The sequence below is a fragment of the Mirounga leonina genome, unplaced genomic scaffold, assembly GCF_011800145.1.
Source record: "Mirounga leonina isolate KUSES-001 unplaced genomic scaffold, KU_Mleo_1.0 Mir_166, whole genome shotgun sequence".
NCBI classification, from domain to species: Eukaryota; Metazoa; Chordata; class Mammalia; order Carnivora; family Phocidae; genus Mirounga; species Mirounga leonina.
Genome location: NW_023270418.1, coordinates 14965891 through 14988278, shown reverse-complemented (window position 1 = coordinate 14988278; position 22388 = coordinate 14965891). Strand labels below are relative to the sequence as shown.

The 22388-nt window shown below is 49.9% G+C and overlaps 1 protein-coding gene across 3 annotated transcripts in view; it reads right to left on the bottom strand.

The window, feature by feature from the left end:
- Nucleotides 1-22388, bottom strand: part of LDLRAD3 (low density lipoprotein receptor class A domain containing 3) — a 201990-nt gene that overhangs the window by 133081 nt on the left and 46521 nt on the right. For all 3 annotated transcript variants that reach the window (XM_035012581.1, XM_035012580.1, XM_035012579.1), the window contains exon 2: nucleotides 20994-21140. In XM_035012581.1, the coding sequence (XP_034868472.1) occupies nucleotides 20994-21140 (147 nt within the window). The remainder of the gene's footprint in view (nucleotides 1-20993; nucleotides 21141-22388) is intronic.

Here is a 22388-nt window from a genome sequence, read left to right as displayed (position 1 = left end):
AGGGTGGCATAACATGTGTGCGCTCAGGAAGGATGGGGGGGAATGCATCGTTTGTATTCCACATTCATCTCCTCAACAGTGTGGTGGGGTAAGGGGACGAAGCAGCTTCGGCAGTCAGACTGCTTCCACTCCAGTTCCAGCTCGGGCCCATCTAGCAACACGATCTCCAGCAAGTTACATAATTTCGGTGCCTCAGTTTCCCCAACTGTAACATGAAGGTGGTGATCATAGTAGCCAACTCATAAAGCGACTGTGGGCAATAAATGAAAGTCATTTAGAGCACTTCTTAGCTCCACCGCATAAATGTAAGCTCTTACTATCACCCCTGCTCCCCCCACACTCCACGGTAACTCATGATGTTCGGCACTGTTCTCGGCAGGCGTGGACACAGCCCTGCACCAGGCGGGGCGGGGAGGGGGTGGGTCTCGGCCTCATGGAGCTCTCACAAACAGAGACACAAAATCAGACAGTGCCAAGTGTTCCATAGAGATGTAAGAAGATGTGATAGTGGGTGCATACTTGCTTTGGATAATCAGGAAGGGAATTTCAAAGGCAGAAGCAGTTCCAGTGAGATCTAAATGACACGAAGCAGTCAGCCATGCAGGGATGAGAGGGGAGAGCAGCCTGGGCAGAGAGCCCATCACAAAAACACACCAACGACCATGACCGGCATTGCGACCCTCGAATAGGAAGGACAGACACCAGGTGGGGCTAGAGCTGAGTGCCCAGGGGGCGAGGAGGGGAAAGCAGAAACCAGTCTGGGAGGGCTTCCCCAGTCCAGCGAAGAAGTGAAAGCGATGGGGGAAACATTACAGGGGAGTGATTTTATTTACTTTTCTAAAAAGATCACTCAGCTGCCCTTTGGAGTACGTTGAGGCAAATGAAGCAGGAAGCCATTCCAGGAGACGGCAATAGTGCCTGGAGCTGGGTGGGAGTGTGGAAGATGGACAGCAGTGAAGGGACTCAGAAGCTTCTAGACCATTGGGGCTGGAGCAGTCCTTGGGCGGGGGGGGGGGTGGGGGGGGCGCGCTGTCCCTTACAGGGTAGGATGTTCCGTGACATCCCTGGCTTCCACCACTAGAGGCCAGCAGTGTCCCCAGTTGTGACAACCAACAATGTCTCCAGCCAGACATTGCCAAATAACCCAGGGGAGCCAAAACCACCCTGCTTGAGAACCGTTGCTTTAGAGGTAGAGCTGACCCGGCTTGCAAACAGATGAGATCAGAGAGGGGGCGGTTAGCAAGAAGGAGGCCTCAAAGATGATTCCTACGTGTTCGTCCATAACAAGGTAAGATCATCTCAAACCAGTGCTTGCCTTGTCTCTCACTGGACCCACTGCTGATTTTCACAGTCACACAGTCATTCATTCAAACAGCCCACTGAGTCAGCCATACCCAATGCCAGGGAGGCCAAAGGACTTAAGGAGCTTACAGTCTAAGGAAGACACAGACATATAAGCGAGTCAAGTCGGTACAGGACACATGCATTAGAAGAACCCGTGAGACGGAGGAAAGCACAAAGGAGAACATGGCCCTTTACTCCTGGGGGAGGCAGGGGAGGCACCATGGAGGCTGAAGGCTGTGCTGGAGGACAGAGTCCTAGAGGGAAACAGCGTGTGCAAAGGCGGGGGTGGGGGAATGAGCCTGGGTGGCTGGGGACATGTGCAGGGGGGTGGGGGGGAGCTGCAGCCGGGGAAACAGGTAGAGCCAGCCCCAAGGCCTCTGTGAGTCACACTCCAGAGTCCCCCTTCACTCCATGGGGGACCCAGGAGCCACTGGAAGGCTGCTGTTATTCATATTCCTCACAGCAAGGATTAAAAAAACCCTCCAAAGCAGGTATCTAGTGAGTGCTCACAGTATACCAATCCCAGTGCAGGCACTCACTCTACATAGATAAGGCGCCTCATCCCCTCCTCCACAGGAGAAACTGGCAGCCCTGGGAAGTTCAACGACTCAGTCAAGACTTCTTGGCTGACAAGGGGCAGGGCCAGGTTCCCAGGCTGGCTGGCTCCAGAGTCCTCTACCTCCTGTTTTAAGCAAGGGAATAGCAACATGATCTGATACGTGGTTCAGGAAGATCATTCAGGAAATATTTATTTGGGCCTCACTAGTTTATGGAAGTGGAGGAGGTCTCCAAGGTGAGGGGAGAAGGAAATATTGGATGGGAAGGAAGGAATTTATTCCTGGTGAATGATGATGCAGGAAACAGCCCGAGAAGGGCTCCCCACCAGGGAGAGGGGCAGCTCAGAGACACTGGATGGAACCCCAGCAAGCAAACGATGGAAGTGAAGGATGTGGTCCATGGTGTCTGACATGGCTGGGGGGCCAGGTAAGGTCAGATCTCAGCGCTGGATCTGACAATCAGGGGTTTCCTGTCATCTTCTCCTGAGCAAATTCATTACTGTAGCGCATGCGAAAGCCAGATGGCAGAGGGCCAAGTCACAAAGTAGGCACAGAGCAGGGTCCTGAAGGACTCTGGTCTGAGGGAGAGTTTGGGGCCAAAACAAGGAGGTGAGCTCCCAAACCCAAGGACAGGTCAGACTCTCCTGGGGAAACAGGACGCACGCAGAGTGGCCTAGCCCCAGTCCAGGCCTGTCGTCTTTGCCAGGATGGCCTGAATCCACAGACGACTCTGACAACCACAGAGGCTTAGGAGCCACCGAGTGCGTATGTCTCTCATAGTGCAATTCCAGACACACCTTCAGTTCCAGGGTCCCATTCTCAAGCTGGTGATTGGGATTCCCCAGGAAGGTCCTGGGAAACCGCTTACTGAGGCCTCTGGATCATTCTGATGCAGCCTGGAAACCATGGCCTCTAGACCCTCCCTGCTCCCAGTGTAGACCACCCGCATTTGACAACCCTTGGTGGTGGGGGGAGGTTGTTAGAAATTCAGACAATCAGCCTTCCACCACACTCACTCCATCAGAATCTGTAGTTGACAAAGACCCCCATGCCTTTTCGATATATAGATATCATTTGAGAAGTTCTAGACTCGAATGGAAGGAGGGTCCTGGGGGCAGAGGGGAGAGGTACCCAGGCACCCTCCTGCCAGACCTAGTTAGTGCAGACTGCCCTGAGATCTGCCTGCGGCTGATTTTTACAAAGACAGCAAAGAATCACTGAAAAGAACCTCCATCCAGGTTCTGATGCTTCAGGCCCCTGCCTCACCCTCCGGGCAGAGGAGCAATCAGGCATAACTGCAGACACTTCACATGCAATCCTTTCCTGCATGGGAATGGGATAAGCAGGGCATTCAATATGCCCTCCTGTTACCAGGAAGGCCGGAACCTGCATCGAAAGCCTGGAAACCTCTCGGCACACATCCGCCATGGCACACACTTACCTGCAGGGGGCAGCAGAGCAGACAGGTCAATCTGCTCACTCAAGCCTGACAGTCGGCCGTCCTAATGTGACTCCACCACCCAAACCCTCAGCCAATGACTTAACTTCTCCAAGCCTCAATTCCTCACCTGTAAAATGGGGATACTGGTAGGACTGACCCCCTGGGGCGGTTGTGAGGACTGAATGAGATCAGCCACGCAGAGACTGGGTATAGTGCCTGGTCCACAGTTCCGAGTTTTATAGTCTGACCCCAGAGCCCCTACAGTAACATGCTCACTTAGGTTCACCACCATTCTGCATAAGCCTCAACAAACCTAAACCCATTCGTTCAGGTGCCTGAAAACCATTCTGCATTTTCACAAAGGGAAGGACATTCGATTTTAAATCACAGGCAGCTGTAGTTGTAACGGGGCTGGAGAAGGTCAAAAGTCACTTGACAGATGAAAAAACTAAGGCCCAGAAAAGCCAGAGTGCATCCCCACGGCAACAGTTCTCTGCCCCAAAGCATGCTAACCCCAGGAAGACCAGGGGCTCGAGTCCTTGACAGGGCTCTGGCTTCTCCTGAGCGCAGGCACCGGGGCTGTGGGCTGAAGGTGCTGTGAGCCACCCCCCACCCCGGGGTTGGGCCAAGCACAGTGAGTGTCCCTGTAAGCCCGGAATTAAATGGAGAAGCCGCTGAGGCTGCCGGGTGCCCTGTGTTCCTGAGCACGAAAGCCCCTCATTAGCCCCTGCCTCTCATCTTTAAATCCGAGCAAAATATCAGGATACCATGACTGAGCTGATAATAATAGGTGTCTACGCAAAGGCTTAGAGAGAGAGAGAGAGAAAGACAAGGCTCTCCCAGAGGTCACACCCCTTGAGACCCAAAGGAAAAGGAGAGAGCCTGGAGGAATATTTACCCTCAGAAGAATGATTAATTAGCAAGGAGGAATTAGGATGGAGGAAGCTGAAAAGGAGGACAGGAGGTTAGGCTGTTAAAGCAAATCAGGCAGGTGACCCCTTTAGAAGTCCTGAGGGAGAAGTTGTGTGTGTGTGTGTATTATAGGTGGAAGGAATCCTATTCCTGCTTAGCAATCCCATCTGGCTCCCCAGTAAAAGAAAACCAGCTCTGAGAGAGCAGGAGTACAAGAGGGATACAAGAAGGAAAGCACAGATTTGCTCCAATAAGTTCTTGTCAACAGTCATTGTTCTTTCATTGGTTCATCCAACACATGGGTACTGAGCATCTTCCATGTGCCGGCAGTGGACACTGTTTGGTGTGGGGATAACAGCGAACAAGATGTATGCAGGGCCTTTCCTGGTTGTCCTGAAGCTTCTAATATTACCTAGAAGATGGTACCTACCACTCTTGACTGCACCTGCTGGTTTAAAAGTCAAAGGCAGAGAAGGGTTATGGGAGCAGGAACAAGGCAGGGTACGTACCTAGAATAAAGAGGAAGGTCAGGAAGGCTTCTGGGCAGGGATTTGGTTATAGAATGAGAGGTTCTGTCTATCTATCCATCCATCCATCCATCCAGCAATTCATCCACTGATCCATCCATCAACCCATCTATCCATCAGTCTATCCATCAATCCATCCAACTATCCATCTATCCATCCATCCACCCATCCATCCATCCATCCATCCATCCATCCATCCATCCAGTTACCCACCCATTCATCCATCCATCCATCCATCCTTCCTTCCTTCCTTTCCTTCCATCCATCCATCCATCCATCCATCCATCCTTCCTTCCTTCCTTCCATCCATCCATACATCCATCCAGTTACCCACCCATTCATCCATTTAGCCATCCATCCATCCATCCATCCATCCATCCACCATCCATCCTTCCATCCATCCATCCATCTTCAGCCTTCGTAAGCAGCAGCCTCTGTTAATTTTTTTTTTTTTTTAACAGTTCTGTACTCCCATCAGCAGCGAAGTCAAAGAACTGGGTGCTGTCAATCCTATAAAATAACCATAGCTCTGGGAAGATGCCAGAGAAGTAGGTTTCTATGTAGAAGGAAAGGAGAGCTCAATAAAGTAAAGTCACACGCCCTACGTTCCATGCAGAGTCAAGAACAAAAGAAGAGCCTGCACCCCCTGCTCTGCTCAGCTGTGGCACACCAGCCCACCCTAAAATTCACTCAGAGAGGCACTGTTTTGTTTCCTCCATTATTTGTTTTGTTTTGATTATACTCATGTCCTCTGCAGTCACACACAGGGTAAATATGATACCACTCCCATGTAATTTTCGCAAAGGCCAGCCTCACATAGAAGACTTTAAGGAGGACTGCTGATCAGTGGGAGCAAAAGCCTGGCAGAATTAGCAAATTAAGTGATGACACAAATCTGCCTTTGTCCTCCCACTGTCTGGAATGAAAAACAAAGTATTTCTGAAATGCAGAACACGGGGGGAAACTGGCTCGGGAACGAGAACGCTAAGGAGGAACACAGGGGAAGTGTGTTTCACATACGTATTGTATTCATAGTCGTTCACACTTGCCAAGATGTGGTTTGTATCAGAGCATGGTTATACAATCCATGGTTCGTGTTTCTTCTAAAATACACCCTGTAGTACAAAGGGAAGAGTGGGACGTGAGGGATGCTCTAGGAACCATGTCCGTGGCCTTGTCTGTGAGGATGGCTGACTGCTAGTATTAGGGAGACTGCTTTAAAAAGGGACCCCACAACTTCTTGGATGAGCTCATACAAGGTTTCCAGGCAGCCCCTGTCATAACACGAAGGGGCCTGGCTCCTAACGGTTCATGGCTCATTGGCAGGGTCAACGGCACTGAAAGGACATTGCCCAGAATGGCACTGCCCAGAAACTGTCTGCAACCAAGAACAGGTCTCTCCTGGGGTAAGAAAGAGGATCCCAGGGTGCCTGGGTAGCTCAGTTGGTTAAGCGACTGCCTTCAGCTCAGGTCATGATCCCAGGGTCCTGGGATCGAGTCCCGCATCGGGCTCCCTGCTCTGCGGGGAGCCTGCTTCTCCCTCTCCCACTCCCCCTGCTTGTGTTCCCTCTCTCGCTGTGTCTCTCTCTGTCAAATAAATAAATAAAATCTTTAAAAAAAAGAGGATCCCAAGCAGACATTCACCAGTCACTTCTGATTATTAGAGCAATTAGGTCCCTGACACCCACCATTCACTGTATGAAAGTACCCTCTGCTTATATCCTCATATTCATCACCCAGTCACACAACCAGCAATTAATGAAGTTAGAACTTGAAATCGCCCAAAGCCTGAGCAGGTCTAAAAACAGGGAACTCGTTAGTAACTAAGGCACCCCAATGCTATCACTAAAGAGTCCCAAAAAGCAGATGTGGGCTCATGGTGCAAAACAAATTTCCGAGGACTCTCATCTACGGTAGTTTTAAGTAAGCTCTGTCCTGGAAAAGGACAATCACGATGCTGTCTTCGGAACTGCAGGTGCCGAGAAGGGAGCCAAGGGGGAATGGGGGCTTGTTAGGGAACCGGTCCAGTGGGATTCAACTCATTTTGTCTGTTTACCGCAGAACCCTCATGGAAAAAAAATCTTATGCAAACCCACCAGGTATTAAAAGAGAAAACTGTAGCTGTTTTGCTCTCACAGAGATGAGCCCAAGTCAAGTCCAAAGCCCCCTTTGCACTGCTGTCCTCCTTCCTTCCACTGCGGCACTAACCCTTAGCACTCCAAGAAACAAAGTCCCAAACACTGATAGGCATCTCACCCCTCGCTGTAGAGATGAAAAGTCAGGCCCCAAACCAGACAGCTGGATCCTTGCAAACTCCTACTGGCCTTTATATCAGATAGTCTAGACCCTTCGCACATTAGTTCCTATAATCTGAGCAGCCTGACTCTTTGCATTTCTTTTTCAATCGTCCTACAGCTACCTGATGCATGGACACGAAGATGATGGTGTGATTATTAATAACAGTAACTAATTCTTCTCAAGTTAAGTGTTAAGCATTGTCTAAACACACAGATGTCAAATCTGTGAGGTATTTGATTATTCCCTCTATTTGATTATTCCCTGTTTTATACATGAGGAAACTGAGGCACAGAGCGATTAAATAACCTGCCCAGGATGCAGAGGAACCAGGACAAACCCAGGCAGGCTCGTGCCCCCTGAAGCACTCCACACACTGCCTCCCATGCAAAAATAATAAGATGTTAGAAAAGAAGAGTAGTCCATTACCCCACCTCCCCAAGACACCCACTGTTAATGGTGATTTAATCTTGTTGGCGTTCCTTGTTGAGATTTACAAAGGCTGGGCACCTCTTGCTGAGAATCTCATTTCTGGCTGAGATGAAGGCATTGCCTTTCGTGGGCAGTGCGGGGATGGTACCTGAGATCCGTCTGCTCTCCTTAGGAGACAGCACGCAGGAAAGCACCTTAAAGCAAACAATCACTAACCCTTCGCACATGGCCATCACATCGCGCGGCGCTCTGGGGTCAGAAGGTTTTGCTCTGGAGGCCAACACACTAGCTGGGATGCTTCTCACCTGCCTGGGCTTCTTAGAAGGGATGCTTGCTGGGTATCCTTCCTTCCCTGATATCTTAAGAGGCTGACAAGACAAGCTTTGTCCTAACTTTCTCCTTCATCGAGATTCATACCCCAGGGCAGTGAGCACAAGACTCCTGTGGGCTGCCGGTGAAGATGCAGATTCCTGGGCCTCCCGCCTGGAGATTCTGTTTGGAGTCACCCCCAAATCTACGTGAACAGATGAGTCAGGTGACCCACCAAGCCCACTTTAGTAAATGCTGGTTGGGGACTGTCCCTAGAGCCCAAGAGCCCTGGGGGGTGACAGCCAAGAGCTTCATTCAGTCGCTGTTCACGAGAAAACTCAAGGAAACTTCGTTGTTTAGGTTTGGGTTTTTTTTATTTTTTGGTTTTGTCAAATTTAGGTGGAGCAGCTTCCCCCTGAGCCATCGAGAGAACACTATGACACTCTTACTCATTCAAGAAAGGTATTAGTCATGTCATTGTGGTAAGTCTGGTGACTGTCAGACAACAGCGGGCCAGCATTTACGACTGTGTGACCATGCCTTTTGCACAGGACAATTTCGAGCACAGGACAATGACAAGAACTGCATTTGTTCAATGTTTACCATGTGACAGGTATTGTTCTAAGAGCTTTCCAGAGAGCCATTTAATCTGCATAACCCAATGAAACGCCACTATTCCTATCCCATTTCACAGACGTGGCATAGGAAGCACAGAGAGGTGCAGCACCTTGCCCAGGGCTGCACAGCTGGGAGGTGGTAGAGCAGGACTTGGGCCAAAGCCAGACCTCCCATGAGCTGCTCTTAGACACTGACCGGGCAAGACAGGTGTGCTAAGACAGGCCCATCCCTGAGGGACCCAGGACTCCTCCAACTAGGATATCCCATGGGCCTGGCAGAACCACTCGTGGACCCACACAGCAGTCTGAGGTTCTTCCTCCCCTCCCCTTCCTCCTCCTTCCTTCTCTCCTTGTTCAGGTGCTAAACCATCATGGCTCTCCCTGTCTTCTCCTGCTCCCGCCCCCAGGAAATCTCCAGGGTGCCTAATCCCATCCTGGGGTCTGTGTCTCAGCAGACCTACGTAATACAGCCTGAGTCATAACTGCTACTCCACAGCCTGTCCCCAAGGTCAGGGTGGCCAGACAGGCTCTTCCCCAAGTTACCATTAGAACCATATTCCAGCATGCTGTGAAAAAGCTAACCGAGAAGTGGAGAAGGGGGAGGGGGGCAGGGGCTCACCTCCATTTCCAACTCAGGAGAAGCTCAGAGGAGGTCCTGAGTGGTGGCAGCATGGGGAAGGGAGTGGGCACTCAAGGGTGTTCGGCCTTGAGTCAAAGCACCAGGCACGGTCACTGCTGTACTCCAGAAACACACCCCAACTGTGGGCAGCAGGTGACACAGTCTCCCTTCCCCTTCCCAGCATCAGACTGGCCAGTATCCTCCACCTCAGGGAGCTGGAAACAGCCTTGGTTTGGCTTTTAATGTGAGACAGCAAGTGGCCAAGGCCCGCCACGTTCTGCATCAGGACCATCTGCTCCCTGTCACGCGACAGAGCCTCCCTCGGTTTCCCACCAGCTGCCCCGCCTGCTGCCCGGGCTCTGGAAGCATGGCGAGTATCTGGGAGAGCGTCAAGGGGCAGGCTGTGCCAGGAGCTCAACAGAAAATGGCCCAGGGACAGGCAGCACAGTGATGGTGATGGGCTCGAGCAAGCTCCTGCCACGGCTTCCCCACTCATTGGCCAAAATGTTCAAAATGGCCAAGAGAGAAAAATACATCACGCTGGGTGACCACCCCAAATCACTGTGTAAGCAGGCCACCCTCTCTGAGCATTTTCTCTTAGCACAGGAGGCTGGTAAACATCACCAGCTTATTGCCAGATCCCAAAAGAACTCGAGAAGCCAACAACACTTCCACCCAACAGGAGTCGACAGGAACCAAGATGGTTTTGGGTCCCTGCGTATTTAAATCCTATTGAGAATCGGAGACACTGATTATCTACTTGCCTCCACACCCTCATCCCCACCTCCCCCAAATGAAGGGCATTGATGATAGAAATAAGCAACTCTGGTACATGCGAGCCACTCGTTTCCAAAGGACTCAGAGAAGATATTCTAATTTGGAATGAACCCAATGCTTTTCCAGGCAGTAGAACACGAAATACCCACATAGAACTGATCTCAGTCCCTTCCCTTCATCCACCGATGCTAGAAAACCTGTTACCCCTAAGTCATTCCCTACATTTTATGGGACTCCTTTTGCAGGAACCGGGGCAAAGGACATGATATTAACAATGTGAAAAGCCCAAAGTTCCTGAAATGCTTTTTTAAGAGGAGTATACAGTTAGCTTTTGACCTCAAATCCACCCACCCACCCCCCACCCCCCACATCTTCTCCCACTTTAAACCATCAAAGACTATTCAAGTGTTACAAGCAAACGAATCTCTCTGGTCACGTGTCTGCATTACATGAATGCACCACATCCTCTTCTTTTAATTATTACTTTCTCATCTGTGTCTGAATTTTTTTTTTTAAGATTTTATTTATTTATTTGAGAGAGAGAATGAGAGACAGAGAGCATGAGAGGGAAGAGGATTAGAGGGAGAAGCAGACCCACCACTGAGCAGGGAGCCCGATGCGGGACTTGATCCTGGGACCCCAGGATCATGACCTGAGCCGAAGGCAGTCGCTTAACCAACTGAGCCACCCAGGCGCCCTGTCTCTGAATTTTTTAAAAAGCCATTAGGCAATTGCAAACTAGCTGTGTCGCAGATAAAAGCACAAGTCTGCATTAAAAAAATAAAATAAAAATAAAAAGACTGCACGGTCACAGCCTAACTTGGATCAGCAAAATTTGTCTCGACGTGCCAGGAAAAAAAAAAAAAATTTTTTTTTTTTTTTTGACATCCTGTGATTTTGCAGCCATTTAAATTTTATTAGCCATTATGGAGCCTGTTACCACTGACAACATGGTGCGGCTACAGCCAAGTCCTAGCACCAAGAGCGTGTCTGAACGACAGGGGCCCAGGCGACCTGGCCACACTCATTCTAGCGTGAGGGAAGAACTCGAACACCCCCAGCTCCGAGCCACTTCCTTAAGATTCTCCCCTTGCAGGCAGGGAAAAGACAGCACGCAGTGCCGATAACAACAGAGTTCTCTGCACAAGGTGGGGAGGGCTGGCAAGATGGAGTGAGGCTGATATTTGTGCAGGAGCTGATTTAAAAGATGACTTCAAGATGACTCCATGCCACCAACTTCTCAACTGGTGACAGTATGGGCATGGGGATCGGCAGTTCCTGAGAAAGTGGTGGCAATTCCCCAACAGCAACTGGTGTCACTGGGGAGGGACAGTGGAAACCAGAAGGGATCTGACAGGGTTTCTGGTAGATGCCACGTGAGTCTCTCTGTCAGCACCAGATAGGCCTGGAATGACCCCAGCAGGGAGGTGGGAGGGAAGCCATGACTCACGAGACAAAAGTTTGTAAGAGCTGGGGGTACTGGTAACTTCAGAAATGAAAGAGCAGCTCTCCTCCAGGAAAAGACCAAATTAGGACAAATTCCTCTCCGTTTTTCTCTAGGTTCTAGAGTACCTTACACCTCAACCTCTCCCCCAACCAGAGTCTGGGGTCCCCTGTCCCAGTTCCAAGGGAGGGGGCATCAGGACCCTGGTAGAGAGTCTGATCCTTCTCACCCTCTGGGGGGTCGATGGGGGCTCGAGAGCACTGTAGTTGGCATAGGGGATCCCCCATCCTGGGCTGCCCCACAGCACATCCCTCAAAACAAACATCATGGGGTCCCTGGGTTCCGTCTTCTGAAAACGGTTCAGGGAAGGGCAGATGTTCATTTTGACAAATGTGCTGCTGACCTCAACATTCACAGTACTTCTGAAGTAGAACCGTCCACCTTCCTCAGCTTAGACAACCTGCCGGAAAGCAGAAGCTACAGAGCATCTTCCAGGCCATGTTTGATGACTGCAGGAGTCCCAGAGAAGCCTGGATCAAAAATTCTCTGGCCACCCTGGAGACTCTCCCTTTCAGGGAATCACGTACAGGGGGGGAAGGCAGAAGATGGCAGAGCGGGTCTTATTAATTGCCTGCTATGCACCAGACGTCAGCTCCTGCACGTCGGATTTTCCCACATCCCTTTTCAGACCTGTTCCCGTTTCACAGATGAAGAAACTGAGGCTCCACAAAAGGAAGTGACTAGCCAGGGGCGGAGCTGGGATCTAAACCAGAAATGTGACTCCACACAGCCACTAAGAGTACAGCTAGAATTTACTGAGGGCTTACTATGTCCCAGCAGCTACTTAGAAGGTTTTTAAGGTTCTTAAGCTCATTTAATCCGCACAGAAATTCCTCGGGATTTAAGGAAATGGAGGCTAAGTACCTCACCCAGGTCCCAAAGCTCACCTGTGACAGAGCCAGGATCCAAGCCAGGCGGCATGATTCCAGAACCAGACCCCTGCCCCCGACTCTGCACCTGCATCCCGTCCTCAAGCACCCTAAGGAAAACGTACACGTGGTGCATCTGTTGGTTTGGAAATGTCACAACTTTGGGCTGAGACATCGCATGCTAACAATCAGAGAAAATTCTATTTCACTGAACCCAACACACCATGGATTGCAAGGCATGCCGCTGTTTTACATACAACCAAGAAAGAAAAAACTTGGCCAATTAAAACTAGGACACCGTGTTTTCCTATCCCATCCATTATAAGAGGCGTCTCCACTCCAGAGATGGGAAAACATGAAAAGATGCCTGTCTCAGAACTAAAGAACTACTGGAAGCCTTCACATGAACAAGATGTTGAGACACATGACAGATGGAGCTTCTCTGAGCGCAGAAAAGTATCCTAACGTGAAATCTGATCTTTCTAGAATACCTGATAATCCGGACTTTTAGGTGCAAGTTCCCAATTTAGAAACACTGGAAGCTCATCTCTGTTTTTAGTGTCCTTGGCCAGGACACAGGAGACCTGACTACAGCCCCGCCTGGCTGGGAGCCCTCCCCGCTTCCTCCAGGTGGGCTGGAAGGCCGAGAGCTCCCAGCAAGGTACAGGAAGAGCCCCTCCCAGCCCCGAGAAGCTTCAAGGCAAAGAACTCCCACAGGCTGCCTACACACCCACTAGCAGTTCTGAGTACTCTTTCATCGTGGAAAGGGCCCATAGAGCCTTCGGAGAGAGCACGGCACCTTGACTTTGGACATCGAGCGACCCATGAGGTGAGAGAATGCCTCTCTGTTGTTGGAGGCCATCCAGCGTGTGCTATTTTGTTATCGCAAGCCTAGCAAACGGATATACTCGGAGAGTTTCAGAGCACTCTGTATTTCCCTCCGGGGTGTAAAAAATTGCCAGCATCTTCAAAGAGCTACAGGGCCCTTTTAGAAAAGTGAGCAGCAGGTCAAATTCGTGTTAGGTCAAGTAGAGCTCGACAAGCCAGAAAGTCTGTGTGTAGCTGTTGGGTGACCACCTGGGAATTCAGGCTGCGATCCCAACACCTGGACTGAAAGCCTCTCCTCACGTGGGTGCAGGGCACAGGGGGCATGCCCGGGGGAGTGGGCAGGAAGAGGACCAGGAAGGCTGTCTCTTGTACAAGTTCTAGGCCAAAAACCTTGCAGGCCGCTGCAGGGCACGGTGCGGGTTTCAGGCCAGTGTAGCGAAGGCGGGGACTGAAGAAGGCTGTTCGAGCAATGAAGCAAAATGCCATCATCAAAATCCACTTAGGTGCTTAATTGTGCAGGGCTGCCGCAGAGCTGGGAGCAAGCTGATGTGGCCACTCTACAGGCGGGGGCCAATGGCAGGTCCATTAACCAGAGGTCCCCAACTGCATGCAGGAGAGCTCCCTCTAAACTTCCCTCCCTGCAGCCCCGAGAGCCTGCCAGGCTCATCTCGGACCCTCAAATATTTGTTCCTTTCCCTTCTGCACCAGCTGCGGTGTGTGGCTGGCTCCCTGGAGCTCTCAGCTAAAGAGAATTTCAGAAAAGCTCACAACTGTGTGTTCAAGACTCTCTAAAGGGAAAAGAAGATACTGACCCAGTAAAAGAAGGTCCTGACCTGGCTTAGGTTCTCCAGGGTAGAGCAGGAAGAGGGGGGGTGGAGGAGAAGGGAACGCGAGGTTCTAGAAGAGGTGGGCCAGGGGCGGGCTGGACCAGTAATGTCCAGCATTGCACAGGCCAGGAATGTCACAACAGCCTTGGATTTCAGCAAGAATGTCATAGTGCTTATTGAGGGAATAATGTCGGTTGGCATTTACTGAATGCTTAACCCGTGCCAGGCACCAGCTCCTAGCTCGTTAACGACAACAGTGCCCTGTGGTCAGCAGGGCTGATCTTCACCCTAGCTGTACCAGCAAACAGTGCCTATTGTTCAAGGTCAGACCCTTTCTTACTGGCTTATGGCCTGGACACAGCACTATTGTTTTCAATATCACCCTTGGCGTAGGGACCATCACTATCCCCCTTTTACAGATGAGGAAATAGGTACAGTCAGGAAGATGGTGCCCAGGGCCTCAGAGGTCATAAGTGGAGGCTGGCCCAAGGCCCCTGTTCCCAACTACAGGATTTATGGTCTCACATTCGAGATGAAACCCGTTCAGTGAAGTGGGGGGCACGCCCGGAATTACCTAAGATGTTTTAAAACAAGTATGTGAACAAACAAAAAGATGGAGTTCAAAAAGAGGTGTCGTAAACACACACAGGTCGTGGATTCCTCCCACACAGGGAATGCCACGAAGGACAGCGAGCTTTCGTTCTCGAGTGTTTAATGGACGGACTGTTAAACCGCAACGATATTCTCTAGACTCTTTCAAGTTCCAGTTTTGTTTTGTGAAGCCCGACGTCTTCAGAAGGCTTTTGAAATTCAGCCCTTAACAACGGCTAGCCAGATCCCAGATCCGGAGGAAAAGGGACATCTCACACGGCTCCCGGGCCCGGGGAGGCCTGGCGGCATGGCCGGAGGCGGGTAATAAAGGGCCCGCTGCAGCCCAGATGGTTTTAACTGCCCCCGGGAAGTGAGTGTATCAGATTCCCGGGGCTGCCACCACAAAGTACCGTACTCTGAGCAGCTTTAAGGAACAGAAATTTCTTCTCTCACATTTCTGGAAAGAAGACTGCAATCGAGGTATCAGCAGGGCCTTCCTCCCTCCGAGACTCTGGGTGGACGTTTTCCTGCCTCTCTTCAGCTTCTGGTGGCAGCCGTCAGAGCTGACGTTCCTTGGCTGGCAGCTGCATCACCCCGATCCTCTGCCTCTGCCGTCAGCTCGCCCTCTTCCCTCAGATCTTCACACTGTCTTCTTGTAAGGACACCAACCACGCTGGATTAAGGGCCCACCCTACTCCAGGATGACCTCATCTTAACTAATTCATCCTCAAGGATCCCAATTCCAAATAAGGCCCCAATCTGAGGTGCTGGAGCTTAGGAGTTCAACGTATCTTTCGGGGGGACAGAATCCATCCTATAACAGTACGCTTCTTACTTTCAAATTATTAAAGAAAAGAGCAGAAGCAGGGATGCCTGTGAATGTCACCTGTTACATCAGCACGTAACAACTTTTTAAAAGATTTTATTTATTCATTTGAGAAAGGGTGCAGCAGCATGAGCAGGAGGGGTGGGGATGGGGCGGAGGGAGAGGGACCAGCAGACTCCCCACTGAACACTGACGGGGCGGGGGGGGGGGGGGGGGCGGCGGGAGGGGGGCTGGGCTGGATCCCAGGATCCTGAGATCACAGCCCAAGCCTAAGTCAGATGGTCAACCGACTGAGCCACCCAGGCACCCCACCACGTAACAATCTTTTAAGAACAAAAGGGAGATGGGTAGATGCCCGGATTGGTCCACTGAGAGCTGTGGTAACAAAGTGCCCCAACTTGGTGGCCTCCACAACGGAAATGTATTGTCTCACAGCCCCAAAGTCCAGAAGTCCAAAATCAAAGTGTCAGCAGGTGGTTGGTCCCTTCTGAGGGCTGTGAGCAACCACTCTCCTTGGCGCTAAATGGCCGTCTTCTCTCTATGTCTTCACGGAGTCTTTCCTCTTCTGTATCTCTGCATCCAAATCTCCCCTTTCTAGAAGGATACAAATTTCCACTTCCCGGTTTCTAGGGAATTCTGCATGTGAGCCAAGTACTGGTGCCTTGGTGGAACAGCTGAATTACTGCTGACATTTGATACAGATAATAACTCAGACTCCAGTTCCGGGCCCTCATCTCTGCCTGCCCAGTAGCAGGCTTACAAGAAAAACATTACATGTGGCGCCACCTAGAGGCAGAAGATGAGAAAGACGATAAAAAGGAATAAAAAGGAAAGAAAGAGTTTCTGTCCCCCCCACCCTATTTTCCTCCCCCTTTTTATTTCTTGGGTGTCCCTTATTCCAAACTTGTCCTCCAAAGCCTCTCATGGATTTCTGCCATCACACCAGAGCAATGAAAAGTCGTGCTCAAGAAATGGCTGTAAACAGTAAAAGCAAGTAAAATTCAAGTTCCATTTTTGTACTTTTCTGTCTCTGGACTTGGCATTCCATTAAAATTTTATCATTTGACAAGATCCTTGAATTCATCCCCATCTCCTCTCCACCCCCACCTACACGTGCACTCATGCATGCGCGCGCACACACACTCAGCCTGAGACGTGAAAGTCCGTACATGCTTGATCGAAGACATCGATCAATTTCCTTTTTCAAAGAAGAGCACTTCGTGACACAGAACTCAAAACTCCAAGACCTCTCCCCCATGTGGTCAGGACACAGAGACATGGCAGCTAAAATCTGACACCAAGCTGGAAGGAGATCTTAAGGCTCGTGACTCCAGGTCACACGTAAGTTCCGGAAATCTGGACTGCTGCTTTATTATTACAGTGTGTAGCAGTAATTACACTACAGTCTCTTCTTGCAAAGACTCACAGCGCTAATGGCCATTTCAGAAATCATCTGCAGAGAAGTACATCATCAACGTTTCTCGGTTTTTTCCAAAAGCAGGTTAGTAGTGGTAACATACAGAGGAATCCGATTTGGCACGATAACAGAGACCCAGGTAGAGAAAGCCTGTGGTCTCTGGTGGAGGAAGCTGATGGGCACTTATTCTCTGGGACAACAGGCCAGTTCTAGTAATCTCTCTGTGGCTCAGGTCCCTCATCTGGAAATAACAACAGTCCTTTCTTCATAAGGCTTGTGACAATCAAATGAGTTAATATAGCGCAAAGTGCCTGGGACAGGGCAACCCAGAGGAAACTCTAAAAGTATCTCTGCTTTCGTGTGTGTTCCACGTTTTTCTAAAACATCTCTATTCCTTTTACTACCAAAAAAAAAAAAAGTTATTTGAATAAAATGACCTTTGAGGGCATTTTAATCAACCAAAAGCAGAAATTCACTCAAACTATCCCAAAATGAGCCTCTTCTCTCAAAACTCTAAGGCAGAGGTTCTCCAGATTCACAAGGTGGAAAATTTAATGACTCAACCCGGGTGGAAATTTTATTCTAGTCCATTAATAGATACTTCACAAAGTCAGAAACATGACTAGTAAACAGGCTATGGGAAAACACTCAATTTCTTTAGATAATTTTTTTTAAAAATGAAAATATATAACTTTTCTACTAAATTGGCCAGAAAAAATATTTTTTAGAGATATTACCCAATGCTGCCAAGACTAAAATAAAACCAGAATTCTGACACACTGCCAGCAAAGGAGCACACGCTGATACAAACCTTTAGCAAAACAAGCAGGCACTGGTTTCAAGAACCAAAAAAGGCTCCTGTCCTTTGACCCAGTAATTTCACTTCTGAGAACCTACCCTAAGAAAATCTCTCAAAACAGGAGGAAAGTCATGTCCACCCTCACGTTCACAACATTGAACACTATTTCTAACAGTGGAAAGCTGGAAACAACCTAAATGCCAAATCACGAGTCAATAAACTATATGATACCGTGTGAATGGATGGTTTTTGTAACCATTAAAACGGATAGAGAAATATGAAAAAATACATTAAAATGTTAAAAGGTCAAAATGTTACCGGAGAAAAAGATCAAAATATAACACTGCATATCCACAGTGATTTCAGCTGGGAAAAGCCCTGAATAAAAACTTCCAAGATGCCAACAGTGGTTCTGTTAGAGGTCAGACTTTAGGTGCGATGTTGTTTTTCTCCTCCCTGTTCCCCCAAATTTTACAGTTTGTGGTTTTTATTATGTTTATGATAAAAGAAAAGCTTCTTCCTGTCTTATGAAAATCCTTCTCACCGCCTCATATCCCACCACGACAGAGCTCTCCAGGCTCTTCCCTCACCCTTCGGAAAGGGCAAGAATTCTTTTTTAAGTGTACTATCTTCAAAATGCCAAAGTTATTTCACAGGATACTTGAGGCAATCACCTCTCCGTGGCGAGGAAATCAGCCACCTTCACTCTCCTCCCCGTAAGTACCACACTGTCCCAAAGAATCGAAGAAAGGACAAAGAGGTGGCATTTGAATTCCACAGCAGCTCCTCTCAAAGGGCCCTCGGAAAGATGGTGCAGTTGGGACCCTGAAGACCTCAGCGGGGCCCAGCCTGGCTCGGGCTGAAGCCATCGTGTATACTGACTGCCCTCCAGGTGTGGATAAGTTCCTTCAGTGACCCCAAACACTTAAAAAGCCACCACAGGGCAATGGGTAGGTACACCACACCAACGTGATGGGACAGGAGGCAACCTCACAAAACAACAATCGTGAAGGCTAAATATGGTCATCTGGCAAAGGGCCTCTAATGTGAAGTAGAAAAAAGCGGGTAACTCCATCACACATCGCCATGACAACACCTGTATAAAACAGTATGTATGGACTGACCCATGACTGCTAATGTCTACACACTGCTTACAATCCCCAGGCGCTGTGCTGTGTGCTCAACGTGCATTTAACCTTCACAACAATGCTTACCAGAAGCCCTGTTCGTCTCACTTTGGATAGGAAGACACTGAGGCACCAGGAGGCTAAGGCATTCTCATTCAATCCTCCCCAGGGCGAAGGTCTAGAACGTCCTGGTAACTTCCCTAAGATCATGTAGCGTGTGATCTGGGCAGAGGTGTGGGAGGGAACACAGGGATATGGACAGTCTATCTCCAGTGTTCATACCCTCAACCCCTGGACTGGGAAGAAATATGTGAGAAATTCAAAACCAAGTAGAATTTGTTTTAGAAAAGGACCTCTTTTCCTTCCCTCTCTTACCTAAACCTTTTAATGTTCTGTTGTTACGATTTAAAGACAAAAAGAAAAAAAGAAAGGCAACAGAGGAGAGGTTCTTTAATGCGTGTGTTTGTGTGCACGGTTTTTAAAATTATGTTTTGATTGAAACACTAAATAAATGCCAGTCAAGTCTTTATTATGCCTGGGGGTTAAGGGTAGGAAATTAGGAGGAAAAAAAAAAGACCGAGAACAGCCAAGACAAGCCTGTTCCAAATCAAACCCAACAGCGCCAGGCTGCTGCCTGCCCCATCTTTTTTTTTTTTTAATATTCTCTTTCCATCACCTTTTCCAGTTTATGCATGAATTCTGAAATCATGGAACTGGACTGACACAAGACACAGAATGTCACAGAGTATCCTAACATCACAAAGCTGCTATTGACAGAGCTGGGAATAAAACTTAGTCTCAGGTCCAAACCCCGTACGCTTTCATAAACTGACCCTGTCCCGAATACTCCCAGCTCGGCTAAAGAAAATCAGCATTTACTAGAGTTCACAGACACACTGTATTCCAAAAATGCTCATCGCACATCTTCGTGGAGTGTTTAATAATGCTCAAAACTAGACAAATTACAGAGTTCACGCGCACGATCTCATGTGTAACTCAAAATTACAAACGTTACGTTTCTAGCAATTTTGAAGACCTGGACACAGAGAAAGCTGAAACAGACATGAATACTTTTTTAAAATTCTGCAAAAATAAAAATGCATTATGTACACGGGTCTGTTTGGAAAAAAGTCACAGGCAATAAACAAAATGAATATTCCCCCCACACACAAAAACATTCCTAATCCACCCCCTCCCAAACCTTCTCTGAAGAGTGAGGGGCAGGCAAACAGGGATACCGGGCCCCATGACAGACGCAGGGCCAGTCTCTGAGTGGGCAGCCTGCCCAAGGGAGCGCATTAGGAGGATGGGCAGGCTGGCTCCAGAGGTGGACTCCAACCCAGTTCTCCTTCCTGTGCGTCAACAGACTGGGCCTCAAACCCCAGTAACAGCTACATGAGAGTTCAAATCATCCTCTCCTCAGCCATTTCCTCAGCTGGCTTCCAGAAAGAGAGCAGATTCGGAGCCAGAACACACAGTTCTGCTGTCAGTGAGGCCCCGTGGCCTGGTGCCTAAAGCCCACGGACGAGCCAAACAAGAACCAGTGTCCAGCTGTGTGGTCCCCAAGGCAGTGACCCACAAGGCAACCCTGGGCCCAGCACTCTTCAGGTGTCACTCCCGCCTGCCAGGGTGCCGGGGCCAAGCTCACTCTGCAGCGCCCAACTTTGGAGCAGAAGAGAACTACACGCTACAGGGCAGGGAGCGTGATCATCCGACACCCCAGACGCCCTCACTCCCATCCGGTGCCTCCTTTCTTGTAGATCACCACAGACTCAAATCTCATGCATATTTCGAGGGCACAGAATAGAAAAGAGGCTGACGAAGGAGGTGGGTGGGGAGGATAAGAACGAACCCCCAGCTCCTGGTGGTGCCCATTGAAGGGGAGCAGAGCAGAGCAAAGGGCAAGTAGCAGCAAATTACTATCTACTCGCTACCAGCTCCGTGTGGGCTACCTAGCATGACGCTACGCCTTATTTAATCAGAAAGAACATTTCACAGCGTACAAGACATGAAAGATGGTTACCAGCCCGGGCCTTGGGGTCAGGCAGCCCTGAGTTCAAATCCAGATCTGCTCCTTGCTAGTTGGGAGATGCTGAAGCTACAACATCACCCCTGGGATTCTCAGAGTCCTCATACGTAAAGCAAAAGCAAAAAAGACAGCGCCCCAGGGTGGGGGTTAGTAGAGCCTGATGAAGGGGTCCTCTGTTGTCCCTGGCAGAGCTACAGGGTGGAGAGGGCTGGGCTGCTGGCCAGAGCCCCAAACCCACCAGCCTGCGGCATGCGGAGTGCGCAGGGTCTGAGCCAGATCAGGCCCTCGTCCCCGCGGCCCCAGGACTTTCCCCACCCCCACCCCGGCAAAGGGCCTGGCCACTCACGGCACTCCTTCTCATCACTCTTGTCGAAGCAGTCGGGCAGCCCGTCACACTGCCAGGCGCCGGGGATGCACCGCCCGTTGCCACACATGAAGTTGCCCGGAATGTTGCACTCGTTGGTGAAGTTGTTCCCAGGGAGCAGCTGGCTCTCTGCAGGAGAGAGGGGACGGGGAGGTCAGACGGGCAGAGGTGGCAAGGAGCCACGCCCCCACCACTGAACAGGCTCTTGTTCGACGTGGGTCACGTACGTCAGACTTCGGTGGGCGCCCTAACTTCCCTGGGCCTCAGTTTCCTCATCTGCACAATGGACTGACAATCCACCCCACCCCAGGCACTCTAAGAGAACTAAATGGAAAAATATGGGGAATGCCTGTAGCAGGTGCTCGGCACATGGCAGGTGCTCACGGACTTTCTTCTTTCTCTGTCGAAAAACTCGGTAAAACCCAAACATTCTTCCAGGCCATCAGCAGTGGCTAAAAACGAAGGTTCCAAGTCAGGAGTGAGCACTGGGCTCCCACTGCCTCCAACAGCAGGAACTTCGGGCTCCTTCCAGGCCTTGGACTCCGGGACCCTACAACCACTGAATATTTGAACCTGGGCCAGTCAGCAGGAACACTGGAAGACCATCTTCCTTCAGCCCACCAACCCACCAGAGGTCACATGGGGAGGAAAGGCCAAACTGAAGCTTGAACTCAGGCCTTCTAACCCCCACGGGGGACTCCGAAGTCACTGGACTATTTGCCAAGAGTTCCTGGAGGTTTAGAACCAAGCCCCAAGATTTAGATCCCACTCCACTTAGCACAGTCACCAACTGCCAAGGCCCTGACATGAAAGGGCCAAGTCTTAGGCTGGAAAGCAAACAGGGAAGGCCAAGGTCACGGGGGCAGTGGTGCTGAATTCATCCACCAATGGACCCCAGGGCAGATTTTCAAGGGAGCCAGGATCTGACGGATCTCATCGGTCTGAGCCAGTTGTGGTCAATGGCCGGGAGATAAGGAGCCATCTGGAAGTAAAGTTGTCTTAGGGGAAAAGGAGAGAAAAAGACCAGGACCTCCACGGGTCCCTCTTGAATCTTCAATAAGAATTTACTGAACATTCATGACCAGATACCTGTGCAGGTCCTAACCACTTCGAGTTGAACGCTGGGGCTCCCCCCTTCAGGCCGGGAAGGCATGAGGGTATGTAATGATCTTACTGCCAGGTGCAGAGAAAGAGGGATGCCCAGATCTGCCTGGGACCAGAAGAGCAGAGCAGGGCCCATGATCCTCTTTCACAAGCTTTACCAAAGAGAAGCATCTCATGCCAGATCCCTGACATGACCTCTGTTTCATGCCACTAGCCTTTGCGTAGCTTATTTTTTTTTATTATCTTATGTTAATCACCATACATCATTAGTTT